Source organism: Thamnophis elegans, chromosome 2, assembly GCF_009769535.1.
Source record: "Thamnophis elegans isolate rThaEle1 chromosome 2, rThaEle1.pri, whole genome shotgun sequence".
In the NCBI taxonomy this organism is placed as follows: Eukaryota; Metazoa; Chordata; class Lepidosauria; order Squamata; family Colubridae; genus Thamnophis; species Thamnophis elegans.
In genome coordinates, this window is record NC_045542.1 from 107,123,806 (window position 1) to 107,151,372 (window position 27,567).

Sequence of the window (27,567 nt, forward strand, 5' to 3'; positions counted from 1 at the left end):
CACAGAATCTTCAATGAAATCCTCTTCATTGAAGGTTATGGACCATATTTTACTCCACTGGTCTGAGTGGATTTTTTTGAATTTCGTAGTCTAAACAAAGAGAGAGAATGGCTGGCTCAAAGTCACCCAGCTGGCTTCCATGCCTAATTGAGGAGCAGGACTTGACTTTATTCATTCCTAGTCCACCACACTGGCTCACATTTAAATTCCTCCATGTTTATCATTAAAAGTCATCCCAAACAACCAGAACCCTCTGAAGCGGTAACCTCCCGGATAAAATATATTTAGAAAATAACTCCATTCACAAATAGCTGGCACCTGGCAAAGTTGTCAATTTAAAATGTTTCAGGCTCAAAATTTAATTTTGTCATCAACTACATGTAGTCCTCAACTTACTAATATAATTAAGCCTGGAATTTTGGTGGTTAAGTCATGGTAGTTGTTGTTTAGAGGATCACCTTGTGACCATGATTGATTTTAGCAACCTGTTTGCGGTTGTAAGCAAATACCATATTCATTAAGTTAGTGCCATGGTCATAAAGTAAAACCTGTTTTACCCAATGGGCTTTTTTGTTGTTGTTGTTGTTGTTGGAAACCAGGAATAAAAATGCCATATGACTGCAGTAAACAGCCATAATTGTGAGTTGGTTGCCAAGCTTCCAGAATGCAATCCCATGAATCCAGAGGAGAGTACAGTCATTCAAAATCAGGTTGTACGTAGTTCTGAGGAGGTCCATTGTAACTTTGAATGGTAGCTAAATTATAATATTGAAACAGACATACAGGGAATCCTCATTTAATGACTGGTCATTAAGTGAGGATTCCCTGCATGGCTGTTTCAAAATTTCAATCAGATAATCATTAGAAACATTACATCTTTATACATCTTTGTATAATAATTATCCATTTAAATACAAATCCCTTTATCAAATTAACATTATTAATTATATATAATTATTATTATAACTTAGCATTATTTTAATTGTTCTTTGGAATATCTTGATAAAATATGCATTCTAACAAAATGTATTAGGTTTGTCTCTGTAAAAAATATTGTCGTGAGAGTTGCCATAAGGCAAAGTGCTCCAACTGTGACATGAATTAATCTGGCCATCCACCCTTTATCACAGCACAGAAACACCTATAAAGAAAAGAAACTGAAATTACTATGACGAAGAAAGCAAACATATCTTACCACCAGGTTAATGCTTTTGATTCAAAGGTAAAGGAAAGATGGTATCATCTACAGACTATAACCTGTTTCTTAATCATTTTCTTGCAAAATTGCCCTATATAGCAAAATTGCCCTATATATAGCAATAGCAATAAAACTTAGATTTATATACTGCTTTACAGTGCTTTATAGCCCTCTCTAAGCAGTCTATAGAGTCAGCCTATTGCCCCCAACAATCTTGGTCCTCATTTTACCCACCTTGGAAGAATGGAAAGCTGAGTCAACCTTGAGCCTAGTAAGATTTGAACTGCCAAATGCAGGCAGCTGGCAGTCAACAGAAGTAGCCTGCAGTACTGCACTTGAACTACTGTGCGACTGTTGCTCAAATAGTTCAGATATGATTTAAAAGTAATGTCTGATCCAAAACTATTCACAACTCTAGCAGAATGGAAGCTGCTAGGGACACTGCAGCATGATAATCAGGTATTCAAACCTTTAGAATCTTTTTAATAAAGGTAATTGATCTCCTATTGGCATTATTTCTGAACCATTTATGGAATAAAAAACATGAACCATGTGCCACCTATTTCATAGGTAGATGAGGGCACACTAAGTACATGGAAAAAGACACCCCATTCGTATTTGCAAGTATGATCTGTATATACGGAACAGCAATATGTCATTTCTCCACTTTGTTTATTATGCAATTTATTTAACAATACTATTTTCTTTAGGTTCAGAAACCCAGAAAAGGGTCTTTTAAGTTGACAAATTGAGAAGATGCAGCTATTTGGACCTAGTGGGTTAAAGGGGCGCTTCAAAAAATGACTCTCCGATCAGTGAAAGGAAGTGCTAGTTTAGTCACCTGCTTTGTCCAAATGAAACAAAGTGGAAGAAAAAATATCACCCACCTCTGAAACCTTAGTGCTCATCCCACTGATGATATAAACAACAACCAGGAATCGTGAAATAAGAAGGCCCTTCAAAGGTCTGTAAGGGCTGCATTCGAAGTATCTATAGATGTAGTGGAGGCTGTGTAAAATTCGGATCCCCATATTGAAGCAGTTGGCAAGGACAAATCCTATGCTCCCTAGCCAAGAGGTCAAGAAATAGGACAGGCACAGAAATGCAAAGGACAAACCCAGCATGACAAAGTTATACCTAAAAACAAAAATAAAAGAAGTAAAAACATTTTCCACATTTCAGCATCTCAGCAATTTAAGGTTTTAGAATTATTTTTAGGCAACTTTTAAGTAAACCTCTAACTTGTTCCATATGCAGATCTCATTGGCTAGGAACCTAAAAAAAAAAGCAGGGCACTGCTGTAACATCTTGTAATGTAGATATATGGAGTAGGTGAGTTTCAGTTCCCTTCCTTGAGACCAACTCAGGAAGTAAAATTAAACCATGAAATTTTATTCAAGTGTCAAATTTGTATTTGGTTCATTTTCTGTATGTCTGTCTTTTGTAAATTGACCATCCTTTAGTTTAATCCTATTCCAGACAATTTATTAATCTTATTTATAAGCAGCAATATTCCAGATATGGCTAGAAGAGAAAATAGTTTTATCGTTTTCTCCCATCTATGACTCCACCTTCCAAAAACTTAAAAGAAGAACACATTGACTATTGTGGAAAAAAATACATTTAAAATGATTATGATGAAAGAGACACAGATTAGATCCACATTATAAGTAGGTGTGAGATACAATATATGCACTGCTTTGAACATTGAGAAAATGTTTTATTATACGTACAAACCTCATTGAGTCTCAGTACTAAATTATGAGCTTTTGTATCTTTTTTTTCTTCTCTTTTTTCTATCTTTTGTGGCAGCCTCAGAAAGATTAAAAGCTTTCAGGCCTGTATTCAATTTAAGCACAGCTTATCATTACATCCAAAGTATATAGCAAACTGAGGTATATAGCTATGGCATAGAAAACCAATTACCAACCACAGCTGCTGATCCTGACTTAGTCCCTTAACTATTATTACAAAGATTAACATTAGTTTTGGACTTAGCTATAAAATATGTAAATTAAACAAGAGGTTAAAAATGTCTGATCTCTTGACATACTTCCAGAGAGAGAGAAAGTTTGTGTATGTCATACCAAAAGAGTAGTTTGGCATTATGTCCAAACCATATGATATAAAATGAGATATAAGGATGATATAAATAACAACACACAATCAACCATCATAGGTTTTATTAAGGTTTTTTTTAATTAAAAAAAGGCTCTGTTGAAAAGCTGATGAAGTCTAAAAACTGAACTGAAAAGTAAGGCAACCACAAATATGCATTGATGGTAATTGCGTTTTAGAGGACTGTCTGTCAATATTAATATTTCTGTTATATGGATGAGCTTATAAATAGTGACATCTATTTATGTCAATTTAAAATGTAACATTTAATAACAGTACCTTTTCTCTCTGCCCAGACCTTTATGTACAGAGAACTGTTTTGCTATGTCACTGATCAAACTGAACTAAATAGTATCTTAAACATCCTTTTAATATTTAAGTGTCTCTACTTTCCTCACACTCATGCTGTCTAAGGAAGTCCTCTAATGCAGAGACTCCCATGCGTGGGAAGTGAGAATTAATAACGAATTCATGAAAATGAAGATTAATTCAATATTATTCCGATCTTGAACTAGAATGCTGTAATGAACATCTTCAAGGTTTTTGCCTTTCACACTAGAGGATAGCTTTACTGGGAATTTACAATTAATCACATCTTACAACTCTCTGAAATGTATTTTACTTGATCAAAAGTCAATTTAAAACAAAATTATGGAAGCTGCACAGTGACAGGAATTTGCAGAGAAGCCTACATTATCTTAAATATGTAATTCAAAATGTTAAATGTTTAATTAATCATTTGTTTTTCAGTGGGATAAGTTCTCTATAAAGTTAAATTTGACTGAAATATACAAGAGACATATCCTTAGTCAATAAAGTTAGCATATGTAGCATCAGAATTTTTTCAGAAGAAAAACAGAATAGGTTCACTGAACAAGTGTTACTTACTTATAAAGTTTAGAAGCAAAGTTTTATTTTTTTATGTACAAGACCTCCACAACATATAGTGGTGTCAAAGCAAAGTTAACAGGAGGCTGGCAGCTATTATTATGCCAGTCGCACTACTGAAATTAGTTCACAGCCATAACAGAAAGACCTAAAGCAGACCTTTATGATGAAGCTTATTCTCAAAAGAAGGAGCTGAACTGTATTTTAAAGGCTAACCCTTTCACAGAAACTTACAATTTCAGGAATAATTGTTCTGCTTCTAGCAGAGTCTGTGGAGTGAGTACAAGGTTTAAAGATCAGTATCAACAAAGGTCAGGCACCCAGGATCAAGCAGAATGAGTTTGCCCACTGAGACCAAGGGTAGCATCTTATTTCTTTTGTCACACCAGTGAATGTGGAGAAGTAAATCCTAACAGCTATGCTTAGTTTTAAGATTTTGCACTTCATATATTTAAAAAGACTATGAGTAAGTTCCTGATACCATTTTACGAACCATTGATGTGGACTACCATTTTATTGTAGCCCTGTAAATTTACATAATGCACTATTCAGAATAATATGACTAAAAGATATCATACAGATAAAAATCTTCAAAGAGGGATCACTAGGAATATTTGAAAATCTGAATATTTTAGCTATGTGGATGGCTACTTATAAGCAAATGTTAAGTGTTCACTGACTGCTAAAATACGAGTCAGATGTATATCTTCCTTGAAAAAGAGTTATCATAAACATAATGGACCATATCAAAGGTGTCATATAAAAGGTAAAGGTTTTCCTCGTACATATGTACGTCGTTCCCGACTCTAGGGGATGATGCTCATCTCTGTTTCAAAGCCAAAGAGTCAGTGTTGTCTGAAGATGTCTCCGTGGCCATGTGGCCAGCATGACTAAATGCCGAAGGTGCACAGAACACTGTTATCTTCCCACCAAAAGTGGTTCCTATTTTTCTACATGAATTTTTACATGGTTTCAAACTGCTAGGTTGGCAGAAACTGGGACAAGTAACGGGAGCTCTCTCTATTACACGGTGCTAGTGATTCAAACCACCGAACCATATCTAGCAGTAACCATATGTTTATTGCTATATAAGAAATATTCAGCTAAATGGTGCCTGGAAATGGCAGAGAAGCCTATCTATATACTACTAAATCTCTTTTTTTTCCTGTAAACTTTAACTGGGTAAAGCAGTGCCCTTAGGGCAAAGTGTTTTGAACCAAACAAAATAACTTACAGAATGTGTTTAAAATCTGAGACCCATGCCTTTCATAGAATTTTATAAAAATTTATAAAACATTTTATGACATAAAAATTACCATAAAAGAGTTTACGACATAATAACCAAATATCATATTCTGATATTTGATTGTGCTATACAGTTGAACAAGGGTTATTTTCAAGGCAGATATATATGAATGTATCCCATTTTTTTAGGGAAGGCAGTACATAAGTAGTTCTGTCATTGTTGAACCCAGAAGAGAGACTGATGAAGACAATATAAGAATAAAGAAAGAAAACAACCAGAAACGTAGAAGAAGCAGTGTGAATTTTCTGTAGTTTGCAGTTGGTAAGCAAACCTTAGCAAGACCCTATAGATTGAAAATAGTTATAGGAAGAATGCTGCTTTAGGTTTTCCAAAGTTCTATGAAAACTTTATGGAGTTTCATGATAGAGAAGAAAGTGGGAGGGAAATTACTTGAATGCAGTTTTGGGCACTCATGGTAATTTTTCTAAGGTTTAATGAAACGAGCAGGGTGGATCAGCTAATTTTCAGAAGCAGGTACCAAAGGTTAGCAATATTAATAGCACTAAGATGTATATACCTCTCCATAGAGTTTTATTCTAAAAAATTCTAACTAAGATTCTGTGGCCTGAACAACTCTGAAAGCCTTTGTTCATTGACTATTTCCCCTGCTCCAAATACAGATCAGGCACATATAAATTAATTAAAAGTTTATAACTAGAATGTTCTTAACTCTTCTTTAAAAATAGGCCAGTATCAAATATTGTTATACATAATGAGGATCAGTTAATAAATTCTGTTGTAATTGGATGAGTTGCTTTATGCTGTAGGCAAATAAATATGCATAGGAACTGCATCAAAGAACTAGCTAAGATTCTACACAATTCAACCAACAGCTCCCCACAAATACAGCTTGGGATTCTATTCTACAGACTTGAAATTCAGCCCTTTGATATAGAGGTAGCTTTCAACTGATAAAGCTATCATTTTCTGGCTGTTAGAAGTTACAATGGCAATGGAAAAAATAACTTAAGACTGTTTTTCCATACATACAACCATTGCAGCATCCCCATAGTAAATACATGATCAAAATTCAGACACTTGGTAACTGGCATATATTTATGACAGTTTCAGTGTCCTGGAATCATGTGATCTCCTTTTGCAATTTTATAACAAGCAAAGTCAATAGGGAAGCCAGATTCACTAACAACTGTGTTATTAACTTAACAACTGCAGTGATTCTCTTAACAATTGTGGCAAGAAAGATGGTTAAATGGGGGTAAAACTCACTTAACTGTCTTGCTTAGCAATGGAAGTTTTGGGCTCAATCAAGTCAAGGACTACCTTTATTAGAAAACAATCTAGTATAAATAATTCACAAATCATTATCCCTTTCAAGAATTGTACTCATGAATATCTCCTATGCCTAAGTGGTAGGATTAATGGAATGAATGGAAGAATAGAAGATTCATACTCAAGATCATGTTCAACCTCAATCCTCGCAATATCCAGGTGTGTAATTTCATTTAGTGTGGACACCTCTAACTTGACTTTGAGAAGCTTAATTAAAATCAACTCTTCAACTCCAATTGATTATACATCTAGATGAATCTTCAGGGACTAGGTGGGTTATGTACATAAACTACTTGTCTAACAATCAGTAAACTTCCCAGTTATATTAAATCTTTCAGTTCATGAATAGCTCCTTGTGTAAATGAATGTTTCTTTTTCTATGCATGGGAGAATAGCTATCAAATTTAAGCTATTACTTATTCTGAGGTTCTTTCTCATTCAAAATTACAGACAATGTAGAATTAAAATTAACTTTTGGTAATTGTGGCAATTTTACATTACCTGTCCACTTCTTCTTTAGACATTGAAGCAAATGTAAAACACTCTGTTATCCCATTAACAGCAAGCAGCAAGACATACAAACTATACCAACGAAGGAGAGTTGGACCTGATTAAACATTGTGACAAGTAAATTAATCACACATAACTTTAATTTTGTACAAAGATGCAAATAAAAATATTAATAAATTATAAAACACAATCAACATAATCTAGCTATTTAAATTTTTACTTTAATTCAAATATTCAATTTCAATTTAGGTTTGAATATGGGTTAAACTCTGGAGGCAATATTTTATTTTTATTTAGTTATTAAATGTATATGCTATTCTATATATGGTAAGACAGCTCTGGGCTGCTCCTTTTCTTAGTCTCCATCAATGTCAGAGAAAGCTTTACTAGACAAACTAAAGGCCTCAAAAAGCCTGTTCCAGCCAGATGGCTGCTTTGAATGTGCAATCCATTAACAGAATTATTCATCTCTTTCACAAAAGTGGCAGATGCCAAAAGACAATTAATCTATTCTGCTTATTCCAAAATTAATTTTATATTAAAATTGAGTCAGCCATTGAAAGCTATATAAATGTATGTGTAATATATGAACACATAGAAAATCAAACCAAATAAATAGATAGGTTGATAGATATTTCAATTCTAACAAGTCTTTCACGTGTCAGGAAAAATGTTGTGGCTTTATTTTAAATTATGAGAGTGGAACCTGCAGCCCACCAGATGTTATTAGGCTACTATCCCTGTGCAACTTAAATCAGTATGCCCAATGGTGAAGGAAACTAGAAGCTTTACTTCAGCGAAGTGTAGAGAGCAGAGGTTTCTTTCTCCAATTATAAAAGATGAATTGACTACAGAAGCAAACCACTAACAATATAACATTGGTTCTTCTGGTATATTTTCCCTTCCCACTTCCTCTATGTAGAATTTGCTTTCAAAATGGTTGCTGATCTTTCCATCAAAGGAAGATAATCCATTTCTGGATGTAGCACCTAGAAAATCATCCCAGTATTCATAGCACTGCAACCTAATTTGTTGTATGTGTAATGTCTCGATATAATAGCAAAAATCCAGATGCACAAAACCAGATTTGAAGGGAAAGAATGTGCATCTTTTCCTGATCTTGTTGAAAATAGATGCTTGATTTAAAGAAAGGCAGATAAATGTGACATGAATGTCTATACACACTCTGACTCATTTCTCTCCTTTGAATTCAGGTCATTGCACAGTCCTATCAACATGTACTAAATCCATCTGGGCAGCAAAAATCTAGACAACTAGATCATGTAACATGATTGCTATGCATCAATTCTTCCAAATATTCTGTACATTTTCCAGAGATAAAAGTCTATCAAAGAGGCTTTCAAAAAAAAAATTTATTTATGAAAGTACTTTTCAGAAAGTAAATAAGTGCTACCTGATCCTGAACTAAGCATTGATCCTCCATAAAGATCCAGTGCCAAATGCGAATAGGCAAAACCAAATACTGTAATAGTTAAGCCGATCAGAAGCACCAGTTTCAACAGTGATTCTAATACAGTAGCTGCCATAGAAATTTCATCCTAAAAAGGAATTATATATTTATTTAATATAAACAATAAAACTGTTCAAGATGGTTATGCTAAATGTAAACACAGAATAATCAGATTTTATTCATTTCTTTATTTGTATTAAATTTATAGGGCAATGGGGAACTCTTGGCATCTTTATAAGGTGCCTGTTTAGTTTTTTAGTCATAGTGAGGTTATTACAATTAAGCAAAGGCCATTTTTATAGAATATATTTAATAATAGACACATTTAAATATACATGATATGCTGCAACTTACAGACATAAATTGATCTGTACAAATTGTTCATTAAAAATATCTTAATTTCACTGGGAAATCTGCTCTGGGAAAGTAAATCTATTTGACAGCTACCGTCAAATGCAGTATAGGGAAAGCAAGAACACGCAACACTCCTAGTAAACTATATCAGACTTTATTTTTTACTTTTACAGCAAATCAATCAGATCTTAAAATAAACATGATACTTAGCCTACTCTATCTAGGCTACAAAAATCCAGATGACTGTAAATGAAAATTCTCTTTGTTGCCATTTAATGATCTTCCAAATTTTTGCGGTCTAGATTTCAAAGCCTTAATTATCTTGCACTGTTTGTTTGTTTGTTTTAAATTTAGTTCTTTTCTCCAGGATTCAAAACAGCACGTCTAGCACTCTCCTTCAATTGTTTTTTTCCCACAGTAAGAGGCCTCTGTAGTAGGTAAATTATGTAATATTACTTCTACATAATATTTTGCATTTTACTCATAAACATTTATATGAAATGTATATTCATACTTATTCAAGAGCTAGTAATCCAATCCAGAGTACTTTCACCGAAAATAATTTACTACAATGAAATTAATTGAAAATAACATCCTGCTTTTAAATCACAAATTCTAGCATAATTTTACCATATTTATATATGCTAAATATTTATACATATATACAAATAAAGATATATGTACAGAATACACACACACACACACACACAAACATATATATATATATATATATATATATATATATATATATATATATATATATATATATATATATATATAAAGATTTTTTTACAACCCCTGGTAAGCCCCAATTATGGGAGGAAGCTAACTGCTTCCATCATCTGTCCTTCAGCTCGTCACAAGAGTCCATCACGACAGAAACCCAATATTTTTACTGTTGCCTTTGTTATATTTGTGTTTTTTTTTATTTGTGCTGATAAATAAATAAAGGGAGACTAGTATAGATCTATTTCAAGCTATTTAGCTCTCATCAGCTAGCCATACCCTTACTGGGATTTGAACCTGGGCTATATTGCACACTAGGCATACTAGGCAAAGATCTTAGCCATTAGGCCACAGGCTCTTATCCGTTTATCAGCGAAGCCAGGGTGAAAGGTATCTATTAGATTTTTTACAACCCCTGGTAAGCCCCAATTATGGGAGGAAGCTAACTGCTTCCATCCTCTGTCCTTTGGCTCGTCACAAGAGTCCATCACGACAGAAACCCAATATTTTTACTGTTGCCTTTGTTATATTTGTGTTTTTTTTTATTTGTGCTGATAAATAAATAAAGGGAGACTAGTATAGATCTATTTCAAGCTATTTAGCTCTCATCAGCTAGCTATTTAGGCTAGCTGATGAGAGCTAAATAGCTTGAAATAGATCTATACTAGTCTCCCTTTATTTATTTATCAGCACAAATAAAAAAAACATATATATATATATATATATATATATATATATATATATATATATATATATATAGTGTACATACACCTTTATTTGCACACTTATAGGACAGTGTGTTTCCTTTAACATTTTTAAACCATGATCAAGATTTTTCTTACTTAGTTCTGTGAAGTACTTTAGAGCTAATTAACATACAAGGAGGCCTCTTGGAAGGACAGAAGACCAGCACTGTTCTGAAATTAGCCAAATAAATTTTTCTGAGAAGAGTTCATTATCCTCCAGTTGCTATTCCCGGGGACTAATGGTGGAGGAAACTGACTCTGAGGCCATATCGTCCATACACTTATCCCTCAGCCTTTTAGACCTTCCATTAACTTCAGAGAGCTATTTGTAAAATGCAACAAATATATTCCTTCCTTTTACCCACCCTCATTTTCTCACCATTCAATTTCACCAAATAGCTTTCTGTCATAATATAGAGGTTCTATATATCATGAGAAGAAAAAATCTTACGTACATTCTCCATTCTATGCTTAATTATACATCTATCAGTTTTCCTCTCTTTCTAGTGAAAACGTGTATTAATGCTTTAGAAAACACTGATCAATACTTTCATCCTTTTTACTTCTATAGCGTGTTAAATTAACAAATGATAAACTAAACCTACCTGCTTTTGCAACTTAGTATCTTTCCCACGTTCTAGAACTTTAGCAAAGTATACATAAAAACTCTCTTCTATTGGTAAAAATATAAATCTAGCTGTCAAAGAACCAAGGTTGTTTATAATATCATAAACACCTTTGGAAAGGAGGAGAAAAATAAAGTTAATACATTTATTATTAACTTAATGTCTGTTCACAATATAAATTAGTCTCTATATAAATCATGTTTCTATTAAGATCAAAAATATTGCAAGTATTATATTACGATTAAAAGTATTATAAATATTAAAAATAACATTCTACAAGGTTTCAGATAAATTATTTGAATAACACTTGCAACCCAGGGAGCCAATATAATTTTAAAATAATATAATAATTTATTTTTATAACAACAATCAACCTAATAGAGAAATCTACTCCATGCGCACTAATGAACAAACAATTACTGTGACAAATTAATTTCATACAAATGGAAAATCATTTTCAGTTCCAAGTAAAATAAACGATCCCTTTTCAAACTGCAGAATTTTAACAACACTAAGACCTTGCATTTGTTTCACATTCATTGAACTATAGTAGAAATCTTCAATCTGATGTTTTCCAGATGTGTTAGACTTATATCCTTATAATTCAATGCTCTGGGAACTCATTGACAAATAAAGACCAGCATATTGCCATGTTAGAAAGTCAGCTGTCTCAACTTATCCAATGCAGCATATAAGCTATTATTTCTTTCATTAACATGGAATCAGATATGGCATTATTATTAAGAGAAAGTATACACTTAGAATCAGTTCATTGCAGGACTGAAGTTTACATATGGCATCACTAGGAGACAATTAGAAACTGCCACAATCTATTCATAAATTCATACTGAATATGACTCTTCGACGCCTCACAATTCCGATTTCTCCACAAAAGTACCCAGCTCTTTTACTGACAGCCATTCCCCAGAGATTTCAAGCTCTGCAGTCATTAATATTGTCCACCAGTTAGGCCTATGCCTAGGCTTTCCTTCCTTCCTTTCTTCCTTCCTTCCCTCCCTCCCTCCTTTTTGAAAACAAAATCCTGCCTCATAATTCACCTGCATTCACAGAAGATTCCACAGGAAAACAAATTCAATAGTTAGGGATAATGTTTACATCCCACTATCTCCCCCAATTGTTTGCTCAGGTCATCAGTTGAGATCCCTAATATTGATTCATCCATGATTATAATTTAATCTCCATCCTCTCTTGGAACATAGCTAGATAACAAATGAGGAACCCTCTGGAATTACATTACTGTTTTTCACATTTTCTTTTTCCAAGAAACCTGAGTTATGCATGATCTATTTATACCTGGATACATCCACTCTGCTCTTAGAGTCTCACCCGGTATAAACAATAGGAACCCCTCATGAAGTTGAGAATACAATAATTGTTCCCACTAAATTTTGTATTCCTGTGATTACATTAAAGCCATATCCTAGCATGGCATTAGTGTTTTTCCTTCAATTTAAGCCTTGTACTATTATGATTAATAACAGATACCTCAGTTTTGTAAATATATGACATTAACAGACCTTCTTGATAACTAAAATATTAATTTGCTATATTTATATCCAGATATTCTAGTATTAATTGCAAGCAACTTGAATGATGCATGCATTGGGATTTGACACTTCCCTATTAGTTCATTTTAAATGATTTCTCACACTCCTCCTCCTCCTCCTCAAAAAAAAAGAGAGGTCTCACAATCTAAAGCAAAGGTGTCAAACCGGCAGCCTACAGGCCAGATGTGTTATGTACAGGCCACGCCAATCCCAATTCCACGAATGGGAAAAACGTCATGAAACATCACGTGATGGCAACATGATGCAGCCAGTTTGACACCAGTGGTCTAAAGCATTATAACAATGTGAGGCTTTTGACTGTCCAAATGAGTGTGGCATTTCTAAGTGCCTCTGCCAGAGGGATTCTAATGGGAAACTCAGTTCCAAGGTCCAAAAGTTAAAAGTGATACCGTAAATTTTAGGCACCTATGTTAATCAAGAAGTCATTTTGCATTGAGATTTGTTTTGCTTGGACAATAATGTTTTATCTGTAGTTTTATAATTGATGTGTAATTATAATTAATGTTTTTCATGTTGTAACCACCCAGAGTCATTGGCTTCAACAGGGATGGCAAATAATTTTATAAATAAATAAATAATAAAATTCCACATTTCGATATCACAATATCGATATGGAGAGAAAAGATACAGTTACTTTGAAGAGTTGCACAGAGATGCTCCACTTGCGTCTGGACAGTCCAAAACATTTGATTTTAAAACTGAAGTACTGCACAACTCCGATCATTGTGACCCTTTGTAATCTTAGTCTCATAATAAGATGATATTAGATAACACACCAACAAAATACCTCAAACCTTTATTATATTTATCATCAAAAATCAGAATTACATAAAAATGCTTTAAGGCTATTTTTAGATATTAACATATATTTCTTCCATGAATGTAAATTTTGTTTAAAAGTTTTTCCTACCTTGGTCTCCAAAATTTAATACATTCAGGAAAGTCATCACATATCTTTCACCTATAGAATTAATATTTCAAATTAATGTTTCTTTCTTAAAGGGTGATCCTGCTCAGGCTTGGGAATAAAGTTTCTCTGCTTAAGAAACTTTATTTGAATTCAAACAAACAGTGTATTCACAGAAAAAGAAGTGACAATAAAGTTTACCTTATACCTTACCTTACCTTACTCTACCCTATCTTATCTTGACAGTTTTCATCATGTTTCCTACTTCCATCTTTTAGGAAAGGTTGTTGGGAGAGACCTGGAGGATTATCTGGACATTTTTAAGTCATGTTTCAGACCAGGGCATGAACCCAAGACAACACTGATTGTCCTTCTGGAGCAGATGTGTCTATTCTTTCAGTGGCCTGCAAGACCATTACTCATGGTATATTTTGGACCTTGAAACCACTCTGGGGTTGGAGTAGAAGAACACAGCATTGAAGTGGTTCTGCTCCTTATTTCAGAACCAGTTACACTTAGTGTTCTTGGAAAGGAGAGATCTATTCCACGCTCCCTTCTTTGTAGGGTCTGTGCTGTCCCCATTTATATTCATCATGAGCAATATAGTTTGCAAACACTACAATGAGGGTTATCAACAATATGTTGCTAATTCTCAGGTATGTATCTCTATCCCAGGATAAGCAAGTGATGGGGTTAATTCTTTGTGTCTGGAAGCGAAGGGAATCTGAATAGGGAAGAACAGGTTCGGTTCAATCCTAGTGTCTTTGGATTTTAGAGCTTCTGGCTGTGATGATTTCCACTTTTAGTACTTGATAGGGTAACACTGCCTAGTCAGAATTGTGTGCAAATTTCGAGTCCTCCTGGACTTTCAACTCCTATTCAAAGAGTGATTGGCATCCTTCAGTCTCAAAAGACTATGGTATCGTGCTCTGGAAAGAGGTCCTAATGCAGCATCTGGTGTGGCTAAAAAGTCCAATTCAGGAGTGGCAATCTCTTCCACACTGAGAGCAGATACATTCTGTTTCCTGCCCAGCCTCCAGCTTTTGCTGGTTCCGGAACTGCCTTTTTGCCTCAGCCTGCCAAACAAGTGTCTCTTCGAATTGGAGAAGGCCATGCTGCGTCTTTAGCCTCCAAGCTGAACGATCAGAGGTCAAGGTTTCCCAGCTGTTAATGTCCATTCCCAAGGCCTTAGATCCCTCTTGCAGATATCCTTATATCGAAGCTGTGGTCTCCCTCTAGGAAGCTTTCCCTGCACTAATTCTCCATATAGGAAATCTTTAGGAATCTGACATTCTCATGACATGCCCAAGCCACCATAGATGTAGGTAACATAGGTAAAATTCAAAGAGTAGGTAACAGCTAATCCAACTGCATATTTTCCTGGATCAGGAGCCCTGCTCATAGTCACTCATGCCTTGGTATTTCCTGAGTAAACTATTGCAACACACTTTACATGGGGCTGCCTCGGACGGTCTGTAAGTTAGATGTGCCTATCACTAAGTTTGTCTTTCTTATGATTGAAGCTGGTTTGCCCTCAGCCTACATTACTTTTCTTATTTTTCTTTTGGTTTGATTTTAACCCTGTGCACCACACAGAGTCACTGTTGAGAGATTGGTGGCTATGTAAACCAGGTAGGTAGGTAGGTAGGTAGGTAGGTAGGTAGGTAGGTAGGTAGGTAGGTAGGTAGGTAGAAAAGAAAAGAAAAGAAAAGAAAAGAAAAGAAAAGAAAAGAAAGAAAGAAAGAAAGAAAGAAAGAAAGAAAGAAAGAAAGAAAGAAAGAAGGCGCTGCAAGCTGAAGTAGTAGGCAAGTATTTCTCAAAGATTCTCAAAATATTTATCAAACAATTCAGTACCTTCCATTTTGCAATGAACAGAGACAAAACATATATTAAAACAATTTCATGAAATCAGCATGTTTCTTCCCATTGCTCTTTAGCCTAAACCCATTCCAATAATTCTAAAAAATTCCATAAATGACATTCTTATTGCTATTGTTGGCAGAAGGGGATTGAGAATAAAAAAATTCAAGTTGAAGCAAGTGTCGTACTCACCCTCTGTTAAAACCTGTTTTAGGAATGATTGCTTGAAGAAACTCCAAGTCAACCTTGCTTCCTTCCAGTTAACAATATCCTGAAAGATATAGAAATAATTAGGTATAATTAAGTACCCTGTCCCATTTTGTCTGGGTTTAAAAACAGCAGAGTTGGCCCCAGTTAATACTTGGACAACAAGCCTCTCTGGAACACCAGGGCTAAGAAGGCTAAAAAGAAATCCTGAAAGAAAGTAATAGCTAGCATTCAACTTCCAAGAAAACTCCAGGAAGTCATTGAGAGTTAAGCTTGATTCAATTTACTGTACTTTGATATACCAGTCAAAATATTACATGACACAACCTCTGAAACAAAAACTATTTAATTAAAACACTATATTTAATTAAAACAAGATTTTAATTAAATAGAAATACACACATATATTTTGCCTGTTCCTGGTCCAGTTTCTGTTATATTTTCTGCAAGTGTTAATGTGAAAGACTCTTCATTTTTAGAGCTATATTTTAATATGCAGCTCATAGAAATGTCTTCTATTATAACATCTGAACTGTTCACCAGAAGATTAAAATGCAGAAATTTTAGCTTACGCAGGTGTTTTCATATTAGAATTAACTATATATTTCCATAGTAAAATAAGCGTCTTTGGGCTAGAGGTTTTCTACACTTTTCTGAAAAATGATCTGCATGCAGGATCATTGAGCTAGCGCAGCTATTAGCAAAAGCCAATTTCTGTACAATATAACATAATTATTATTTCTAAAAGGTACAATCATTTCTGGATGTAAAGATTTGCTTACATAAATAAAAATCCACTAAATGAAGTTTAAATCTAATATCAAAATGATTAAAAATGTATTTTGCTCAATGATTTATAGCAACCCCAATCTTTTCTTCTCTGAAACATTTCAGAATTATTTTAATAGTTTTGTTCTGTGTCAAGTTTCATTAAAATCAAAAGAATAGTTTACAACCTAAAGATTTTAGTGACACCATAGGTTTCTTAATTCTGTTTAAATTTAATATATCTACCCTGCAGTTTGTTGAGCACATTATACACTTGATAAATCAACATTTTGAATTCATATAAGTCATCTTGGATATGATATTTGTATAACTTTAAATATAAAGCATGATGTAGGATTATGCAAAATAACTGTTTCATAATCAGAATATTAATTTAAGTATACAAATTGGTTACACTCTTTTTGTCAGGCCTGCAGTTATATTCCTTTTAGGATCTTTGGCCTGCCACACTCTCTATTATTTCTCTATGCTGTTTCATTAGTGTAGTAATTGGGAGGGGAAATAGCAAGGAGTAGAATTGTAGAATGTGTTGTTGTCATTCTTTTCTAGAAGCCCAAGGTCATTCTTTGTCTCTGCACCTGACCAGAACTAGATAGGTGGAAATGCCACGTGGCAGAGGAAGATTGGACCATGTGATGAACTTGTGGGTTTGGGGGCAAGATATTGAACTTTCAATTGGATGAAAACCTAGGAAGTTTTCAGATTCAGGATTGCCACAGATGTGCCAACATGTCTCTCTTATTAAATTGGAAGTTTAAGGATAGTTCTGCCTTGGACTCTGATTTATTTCTGGATAATATTTGGAACGCTGATACTTTTATAATTAAGAATACATTGTGAATTTAAACTAACAAGCCACAAGAAACATGTTTTATAAAATAAATCTAAGTTCAGAGATATCATTGAAAGGTTTTTGCTTATAGGGTTAGAAATCTTTCGTTTACATATCATAGTTAGGTCTCACAAAAAGCCTAAGAGCAAAAATGCCTCAGCCCGTTTCAGGTACCGATTTTTTTTATTTAGTAATATTGAATATCCAAGTCATAAATGATCTTATATATAACAAAAATGTGCACACAGGATCTCAAGTATCATATGCTTGTTTTTTCAAGCAATAAAATGTAAATATTAAAAATGTAACCAACTGAAACCTGAAAAATGACTGTGAAACTAAAATCGATTAACAGCTAACTGGTAAATATATCATACTTAATCTAAGAATTTATGAGGACAATTTGGCCAATCATGAACAACAAACATCTTGTGCCAAGAAGTTATCTGATTATTTTTTTTAGTTATAAGACTTACCTCATTTTGTCCCAAAGCAGGTAAAAAAGATACCATTCTAGTAATAGGAAATGATTTTTTGATTGCTTCAGGAGAACCCAAAAATTTCATGAAATATATTATATAACACGATACCAGAATGGTAGTGTATAAAAGCTGCAAAGAAAAATAATTCATATAGGTTTTATTGTCAACATAGCAATGCATCAACATTCTTATTTGAACAGCAACAAAAGAGTTGGCAACATTCCAAAGTCACACAATGACATCCACTCCGATCCTGCTTAAGGATCAACATGGTGAGGCAGATGTCAAGGGCCACAGGATGCAAGCAGTATGACTTTTCTCTAGGGGGAACCTATCAACCTCAGTTTTCAGTTCAACCTCATATGTATTTGTGAGCACTCACCTTAACTTGGGCCAAGAAATTTAAGATGATGAGAGAAATGCTGTAAGTAAAAAATGCTGAATTATTTTCAAGACTAAGCCACCCCTTATGTTCATCATACCTCCTTGGCAGAGTAAAACTGGCACTTATGCATAAGACACAAGCATATACTAGCTTTCCATAAGAGCCGAGGTGGCGCAGTGGTTAGGGTACAGTACTGCAGGCCACTTCAGCTGACTGTTATCTGCAGTTCAGCGGTTCTAATCTCACCGGCTCAAGGTTGACTCAGCCTTCCATCCTTCTGAGGTGGGTGAAATGAGGACCCAGACTGTGGGGGCGATATGCTGACTCTGTAAACTGCTTAGAGAGGGCTGAAAGCCCTATGAAGCGGTATGTAAGCCTAACTGCTATTGCTATTGCTATTGCTATCCCAATTATCCATCATGCTAAATTAAAAGTTATATGTGTCTAGCGTGCACAGGGATATAAATATATTTGCTTGTGAACACCATTAATCTACATGTGACTTAAGGAAAACATGCTAGTTTCTACAACCAATTCATATGATAGAACCAATAAATGGAAATAAAGCAGGGAGAAAATTGTACCTGAGCCAAAGAAAAGATATACAGTCCCCAGTGTGGATACAAAACTACTAGAAGAACTGTCAAAAAGCATTTGCAAATGATTGACAAACTCTCAGCAATCACCTGTAAAGAACATACAAAGATCTTATCAGAAACTCAACTTCCTAATACTTATGTGTCAGATTCAAAAAACATGGAATCCAGAATTCTTATATTGAAACTTTTCTACAAATATGCAGCTCTGAAAAGCCATGAATACTTTCTATAAGAGCAGAAACTTCACAAACTACATTTTTTCTTTAGAATGAATTTAGAATGAGCCGAGGTGGCGCAGTGGTTAGGGTACAGTACTGCAGGCCACTTCAGCTGACTGTTATCTGCAGTTCAGTGGTTCTAATCTCACCGGGTATCCATATCCTCTGTGCCAAAGACAATGAATTGAACCTCAATTAAATTATTCTTGCTTTGTTTCAGGAAAATCAGAGTGTTATCAGGATTAAAAATCCTATAGATTTCAATGAACTCTATATAGTTGAGTTGATTCATCACTCAATGATGAACAGGTAAAGCAATACTCTGAAAGAAATCTTATAGTCCCAAATGTTCCCATGTCTGCAATGATGGCTCTCTATTTTAAACAACACCATCATCAACTTTTAAAGGGAAATAAAAACAATTGCCAAAGATGAAAAGGAAGAATCTTCATGTACTTCATGGTTATGCAGATGTGGCTTCCGCAAGACCATCTCTGTGTAAACCTCATTTTGTCAGTGGAACAGCACTTCTGCCACTTCTGCTTAGCCAGTCTAATGTAATGGTTAAGATGCTGACTAGAAACCAAGAGATTATGAATTATAGCATGAGACCAGAGGTGTGACTTTCTCAGCCCAACACATTTCATGGTGTTATTGTTGTGAAGAAAATAAGAAACAGAAGAATTATGTACATAATGTACATACATTATTGCTTTGAACTGTACAAAAATAAAAGGTGGTATTATTATCATATACATAACAATGTGAAATTAAAGCTGCCAGTTCTTTAGCTGATGTTGGCCTTCATTCATATCAAGTTCTTCCAAGGCTGTCATAATTTATATGTGCAGATCCAAGCAATGTGGCTTTTTGTTTCTAACATTGGAGGTTTTATCAATAGGCAGATTTTCTAAATATTGTCCAAGGCTTTTGGGTATAGTACCCAATGTACAATAACCATTGGGACCATCATTACTAGTTTATGCCATAATCCTTCAAGTTCAATTTTCTGATCTTGATACTTTGTGATTATTTTGTAACTTTGTATTATGTATGGTTCATTCACAGTCAGCCAGATATTCAGATTTATTGTTGTTGATGTGGTTATTATTAATTATTTCATCAATAAGACTAATGCATTTAAGTTAATAAGTATAAGTATAATCTTTATTGTAATTGTACTTAAATACAACAAAATTGGTTATGTAGGTTAATGTAGGTTAATCAGTAAATCAATACTTTGCCTATAAAAAAATGTCAGAATATATGTCAGAATAAAGATTTTTTTTAACTTCAGACATCTGCTTGTTACTATAATTTTAAAAGAAGCAAGAAATACAATTTCATATAGTTTCACTAACCTTTAGCCGTACAAGTAAATGTATTTGAGCTAAAATCCAAAAAGGTTCACCCAGGAGTTCAATCACAGCGGAAAGACAAAAAGCAAGTACTCCAAAATTATAGTAAGGAACTGCATTTTCATTAGGAACTTCAAGTATATCTAGCCAGATCCAGCCCAGGAACACACACCAACATATGCCCAAAGGAACTCTACAAAAGTTAAGAAGATGAACCATTAAGCCAAAATTAATAACTTGCTCTTTTCTCTCTTCAGTGTGAATTCTTAGAAAAAAATCTGCATCCAGTTTTAGCAAACCAAGAGTAAGTACAATAAACTTTAAAAGTACATGCATCTGTTTTTTCCTACATCTGCAGAAATAAATTATTTCTGTAGTTTAATTACAATATTTCTTGGAGTGCATTACAACTTACAGGGTTTTTGCATACATATTTATTTGGGAAATCTATACTTTTCATCCCGTGCTTCAGGGTAGAAATGCTCTTTGGAAACTAATAACCCAATACAAAAAGCAAAAAAGGAACAGTACAAACAGCAAATTTTGCAGGTGTTATATGCAAATATGCATGAATATGGATACAAACACACACACAGTGTGCTTTTATTTGCTTCTTCGCTCACTAAAAAAGCCAGGGCACTTATATTTCTTTGACTAAAGCAGAGTATTATATAAAAGTTCCAGTCTTTCCCACCAGCACTCACTTTCCAAAGTTTATTTAACTTGGGAACATTAGCATTGCAAAATTGGTGATTGCTTTTTTTTTTCCAGCCAGTAAGGCAAGAATTATTCCAAAGCAAATCATTCTCATGCAAGAGCTGAATAGCAGCTTTTCTCAATTTCTCAAATGTGGTTTATGGAGATGTGGTAATTAATATATGCAATTAGAATTAAATTAGAATTAGGTAAATTAAATTACCTAATTAAATATGAGGTAATTAATATATGCAATTAGGATGAAACTACTACAGATAAACTAAGATGTAATTTAGGTAAGTATTAAGTCCCTTAACAATTTCATAGCCTACCTTGAGGGACTCAACTGTCTGTTTCTCCATGCAATCATGATTTCAAAAACAAGCTCCTATACCTTTTCAAAAGTTCAAGCAAAATTGCAGAAAAACTGCAGAAGAAAGTAACTGAAATGTTCAAATGAGTAATTTAAACTTACGTTAGCCATAATAGATTAAATGTTTGTGTCCAGTTTCTCCTTGAGCTCCCACTCAAACAAGCTTTACGGAATGCTTCTCTGGCTAAGAAAACTATTGTTGAATAAAGTAGCGTCAGTCTAATATTTTGGAAGGGAAGGGAAAGAAAAAAGAAAGAAAAGGGGAATTTCAACAATTGATAATTTTATTTTATTGTTAATATAATTATATTAACTATGTAACTATTATAACTATCAATAATATGTATCAAAGGAGATTTGATTACTTAGGGGATTACTTACTTATCAATTGTGAATTGCACTCACCCAGGTTCACATGCAACCTAGCGAGAGTCATAAAATATCGTGGAAGTTGTGCCAGACACAAACTAGGCATTAGAAATTTTAATAAGCTCATAAGTCATTTACCACCTGCTTCCTATTTTTAACAGAGGAAATATGAACTGCCCAATATGTATTTTCAAACTACTTACATTTCAAAATACTTAAGTTTTAGTCTTTTTTAAATTAACATTTTAATTAATCTTTTATAAATACATAGCTTTTAAAGAATTCTTAAATTTACAGTAGCTGTTAAAAATCTGAGATGATATCAAAAATTTCAGTGAAGTTTTTTCCTATTTTACTTTGCTTTCATATATTTTGTTAATTGAGAATCTCGTTTCTGCAAAATATAACAGCTAGAATCTATATTCATGCTTGGTACTGAACCCTAGATGTTAGCTTAAGTTTCTTTTTTCTGGATCTTATTTAAGTTATATTTAAATGTTATGCTAAGTTTCTTAGTAACACTATTAATTACAAAAAATATAATCTTACAATATTTTACCATTTTGTATGCAATTGTAACTCACATAGTATCAAGAAAAGTGGAAATGGTTTTTATTAATTTATACCACAGATTTATATATGTATTCCCATTGTTTATTTTTCATCTGCCTAAAGACAAGTTTCTTGAGGGTTTCATAATAAAAATTAAAATCAGGAAATATACAAAATGAAAATCATAAAGCAAAAGCACTGAGAAAATATTATTCAATATTTTCTTAGGTCTCTCCTAGAGTTCTATTCTTTCAGCTGTAGTTTAAAATAACCGCAGGTAAAGAATAGTACATTAAAGCACGAGTGTCAAACTCGCAGCATCACATTGACGTGTCGTATCGCGATATTTTCCCCCGTTGCAGAGCTGGGGTGGGCGTGGCCTGTGCATGACACATTCAGCCCATGGGCTGCCAGTTTGATACCTCGTATTAAAGTATCACTAAGTCTGCATCAACTTACACAATAGCATTCTTTTAAAGGTAGAAATGTATTTTGGACATATGACTGTTATTTTTCAGGCAAGGTTTTTGTGAATTAAGGGAAGGTAGAAAAACTAATACATTTGGCAATACCTGATGTGCAATTAAACCCAGTATATTTCACATTTTGAAATAATAAAAATGCGACCAAATTTCATTTCATTTCAAGAATATCTCAGAACTACTGAATACCTATTAAAATCAGGAGTGACTTTGCAAACATAACATTTTCAAAACCACTAGATATTTACATAATTTAGAGGTAAAGGCGTTTATTCAAAAAACTAAATCACAAACTCAAATTTGCATTTATACATCAGTGCAGAGCTTGATTCCTTCATACAGTTCAAAATATGTACTTGCAGAATCATGCCAAGAAGCAGAAAATTAAGTAATTTATTCAAATTTATTCCAGAAAGAAATTAGAGAGCAAGCTATTATAACCATTAATATGTCATGTTTTTATAAAATGATGATTTATTACCTTACATTCACAAGACCAATTATTTCTTTTGATACATAACGTAAAGTAAAAGCATTTAAGCCAAATGTAATTAGCCGGAATAGCACCTGCAAAAAGAAAAGTGAAATTATTCAAACATTAACTTTCAGACTGTAAGATTTCAACATTTGTTTGTTTAGATTTTTGGCCTACCTTTTGTTCAGAATTTCATCTTAACACTATGATCTTATTTCCACTAAATAACAGTAAACCCTTCAATTTGTAATCACTCAAGAGACATGTAGGATTGTTTCCTTGTTCTAATAGTGGAAGTTGGATACTCCAAAAATGCTGCCTATAAACTTTTACTACAAACTCAGTAATAACTCTACAGATACTTATATTTCATGTATTGATTATACATGTGAGAGCAAGCCCTTATAAGGGAGTTAAGTCTAATTAACGTTCTCACCTTTAGATTTAATCACACTTATAGCACATGAAACACTTGAAACGCATAAAACTTTTATTAGTTTAATTTGAAATATTACTAACATTCATCAAAATAAAATCATTAACTTGCATTACCAAATAAACCTTACAGCATGGAAAAGAGCAATCCTACTGTATTGTAGGATGTAGAACAGAATGGTAAAATCTGAGCATAATGAAAAGCTTTTGCAAAAAGGTATCGGCATTATTATTAGCTTTTATATGAAGTTCTATATATGGCAATAGAAAACAATTACACACGATATTGTTATTACACCTTGGCTGTAATGATTCTTAATTTATTGCCATACAGCTACTGAACTATGCTGTTTGTTCAGATTAGAGCATAACCCAATCTGTGGGGCAATGCTTTAGTCTTTTCAAGATGACTCTCCATCAGTTGTTTAAAGCTGAGTCTGTCTCTATTACTTGTATCAAAGAATTCTTCTATATAACAAGAGTCCTTTTTTCCTGGGTTAGGCCTACAGATCAGGCAGCAGCAGTTTTATGGAAATTGCTCGATTTAATTATTCCAGACATAGAAGCTCAACAATGTAGCTGCAAGTCATGCACAAAATGCACAAAAGTGGGGGGAATGGGACTCTGAAATAACCACAATGGAGGAATGCCTGATGAAGATGATAAAACTTGCAGAGATGGCAAAACAACTTGCTTAATTAAAGTAAAATCAATAACTACATTTATCAGTAACTGGAAAACTCTTCTGGCCTTTCTGCTGTAAAAAGTGAAAAATGAACTTGTGATTTATGAGGCCGAGAATGAGAAAGAATAGCTTGTGGGAACAACAAAATTATGAAATAATCTTAGAGAGGGTAAATATAAAGGCATTTATACCACTGTCAAAAGATCATAAGATAATCTTTATATTCTTTTCTTTCTTTCACATTATTCTTCCTTATTTTGTTTCTTTTCTAATATTTGCATTTTTATCTTGTTAAAATTGTGTGTGTGTGTATATGCACATCAGTGACGTGCGGTGAAGACGAGGAGGAGCGAGGCAACGGCGGTGGCTCCTCAGGGAGTCAGTGAAAGGGTGCCGGGTGCAGCTTTCAGCCGCCACCACACGCGGGCCTGGCTTGGGCAGCAGAAGTTGTTTTCCAAGCCACAAACGTGTTTGTGCAAAACATCAACAAGAGGGAGAAGCTCCCACTGATTTCATGTTTGCTGCTAATTCAGCGAGTTCGAAGACGGGAAGAGAGTCCGGAGGCTCCACTGCCCCCGCCGCTCCTTCCGTCGGCAAAGCAGCAGCCCCAGGTGCCCCATCCCGGACCCCGGTGTGCCAGCTGGCAGCCCAGCTTGCCCTGCCGGCCGTGAGCAGCGCCTGCCGGCCTTTCTCGGGCTCCAGAGCAGCTCCTGCCTCCTCCTCCTCCTCTTCCCCCCCCCCCGGCAAGAAGCAGCGCAGATCAGGGAAAATGCTTATCTTTTGAATGCATGTATCACTAAATCCACTTATGGTACCTATCTCATTGTCAATTGTGACTAAAATGATAACATGAGATCATAAGAACTTGTTTGGATGGCAAACAATTCTCTGAAATGAGAACCATCTGACTCTTTGCATTGAATTGAAGATTTAATAAATTAGCTATTCAATGTGAGAAATAAAGAAAACAAGAGCATAAGAAGAGATACAACATGACAGGAACAGCTCTAAATCCAATAGTAAGTATTTATCCAAAGAATGTGATGCCGATAAGCAAATTTCTCTTAGGCATACATTCTTTGTTAGGCCTTACATATTCTGCCATTTGCCATAAATGTTTTTATGGTATATAAATAACTATTCAGTTATTTCAACAAATAGTTTTTATGAAGTACATTCTCAGATTAAATTCAAGGGATTTCTGGGAAATGTCAACTATCCAGATGACAAAGAGATAAGGGGAACCAAAGCATCTTAGAGGATAGTATCAACATTCAGAATGATGACAAACTGAACAAGAAGCAGAAATCAGCAAGATGAAATTCAATAGAAAAACAATGCAGAACAGCTGAACAGGAAGTGGGGGGAAACCCTCAAATATAGTGTATGCAGGGGAGATTATATAGGCCAGCAATATAGACAAAAAGGATTTGATGTCTTGATGAATCACTTTAGGAATGACACTGAAAACTAGAATGTATCCATTGGAGACCCAAAGGCACTTTTTTCAAAAGGCAACTGGACTTTCTTGGGGGCGGTCTTTGAAAATGTTTTGCTTTTCACCCAAGAAGCTTCTTCAGTTCTAACTGACTGTTGGTGAATGACTGTTGTAATAAGTCCAGAGTCAATGGATATGAGATGGATGGCAAACAACTTTCATAAATAAATAAATATTTCCCCACCAAGAGAGTTCAGTTGCCTTTTGGAAAAAGCACCTCTGGGACAACCATGACCTGAATGATTCAGAATCTCAATAGACATATATTCAAGAGGAAAGCAATTATTATGTGAAGGGCATCATGTCCTGGAACAATGGGGGAATGCTGAATAAGTTTATCCTGGAGAAATATTCTGGGAACGTATAATAGCTATTTTCAAGTCTCTCTCTCTCAAGGGCTGCCCCATAGGAGACAGGGCAGAACTGTTCAGAGTTGCTCCAGGACACAAAAAACACTAAATTTAGATTACAAAGTAGGTTTCAGCTGACCATCAAGATAATTTTTTAAAGAGATGCTCAACAATGAAACAGGCTGCCCTATGAGGTAGTGGGCTCTCCTTTCCTAGCAGTGTTTAAATAGGGGCTGGACAGACATCTATCTGGGATGCTATCTGGAGCAGTGGATTCCTGCAGTGGAGAGCAAGTTAAAGTAGGGAAAAAAATCATTTCCAACATTTGGATTCTTACGATTCACCAACAGGAAAGACTTCGGTCACACATACTACGATCAATTTTTGAAACTCCACTGATTTTTGCCTATTGAAGTCACTTTGCCTCCCGGCTTCTCCAGCAGCTGATTGACGTGTGTGGACGCCGTTCGGCTTCTGTCCACTTAAACGGGAGCTTGAGATTCACCACCTCTCCTGGAAAGAGCCAGTTGGAGAAAGGAGAAGCCGGCAATCGGCAGAAGAGGCGGAAAGAGAGCGAAAGGGCTGCTGCTTGCGCGCCCCCTGATCTCCATCCCCGCTTTCCCATCTTCTGGGGCGGGTACCTGCAAGAGGGCGTTGGAGGAAGCCAGCTTGGCAGTATCCCTGAGCACGTCCTGGGAGCCCATCTTCCCCGGTACCGTCCCGCCATCCTTCGCGCCCATGCAAAACGATTCTCCGTGCGGTCCTTCCGACCTTTTTGCCTTCCCTCGCTGGCTGCCTTGTCAGAAGAGAAGCAGCCAGTGGCTCCTCCCCGTCGCACTCGGATCCCGTCAGCTGCAGAGGGAGGACGAGAAGGCGGCGGCATTGGGACTTGTTCCACCTAATCCGCTGCCGAAACCGTTGCGCTGCCCTTGCCTTTTTTCTTCACACCTGCAGATTCACACCTGCAAAACCGGGAATCCAGCTGAGAAGGCTGGTGCCGCGGAAGGCGCTCCTTTTCCAAATTGGCCGGTTGTCTTGGGCAGGGGTGTTTTTGCGGCGTTGTTTGCCGCGGTAAGGTGGAGGAGAGGCTGGTTTCCCTAGTCCTGTCTCGTACTGGGAATAAAGATCGGGATTTGGGATGGATTGCCTCTCCACTGAGTTTGCGGCCACTACCTGCTACTGATGGTTTTTCT

General features: G+C 35.0%; 1 protein-coding gene across 1 annotated transcript; it reads right to left on the reverse strand.

Annotated features, from left to right (window-relative positions):
- Window positions 1–43: 43 nt before the first annotated feature.
- Window positions 44–27,197, reverse strand: RFT1 (RFT1 homolog). Its single transcript, XM_032210865.1, has 13 exons — window positions 27,016–27,197; window positions 23,413–23,498; window positions 21,631–21,747; window positions 20,463–20,652; window positions 18,869–18,970; window positions 17,894–18,028; window positions 15,782–15,860; window positions 13,733–13,783; window positions 11,213–11,343; window positions 8,725–8,869; window positions 7,302–7,407; window positions 2,086–2,335; window positions 44–1,141 (listed from the first exon to the last, which is right to left on the reverse strand). The coding sequence occupies exons 1-13, from the start codon at window positions 27,112–27,114 to the stop codon at window positions 974–976; spliced, it is 1,659 nt and encodes a 552-aa protein (XP_032066756.1). The 5' UTR covers window positions 27,115–27,197; the 3' UTR covers window positions 44–973.
- Window positions 27,198–27,567: the final 370 nt, after the last annotated feature.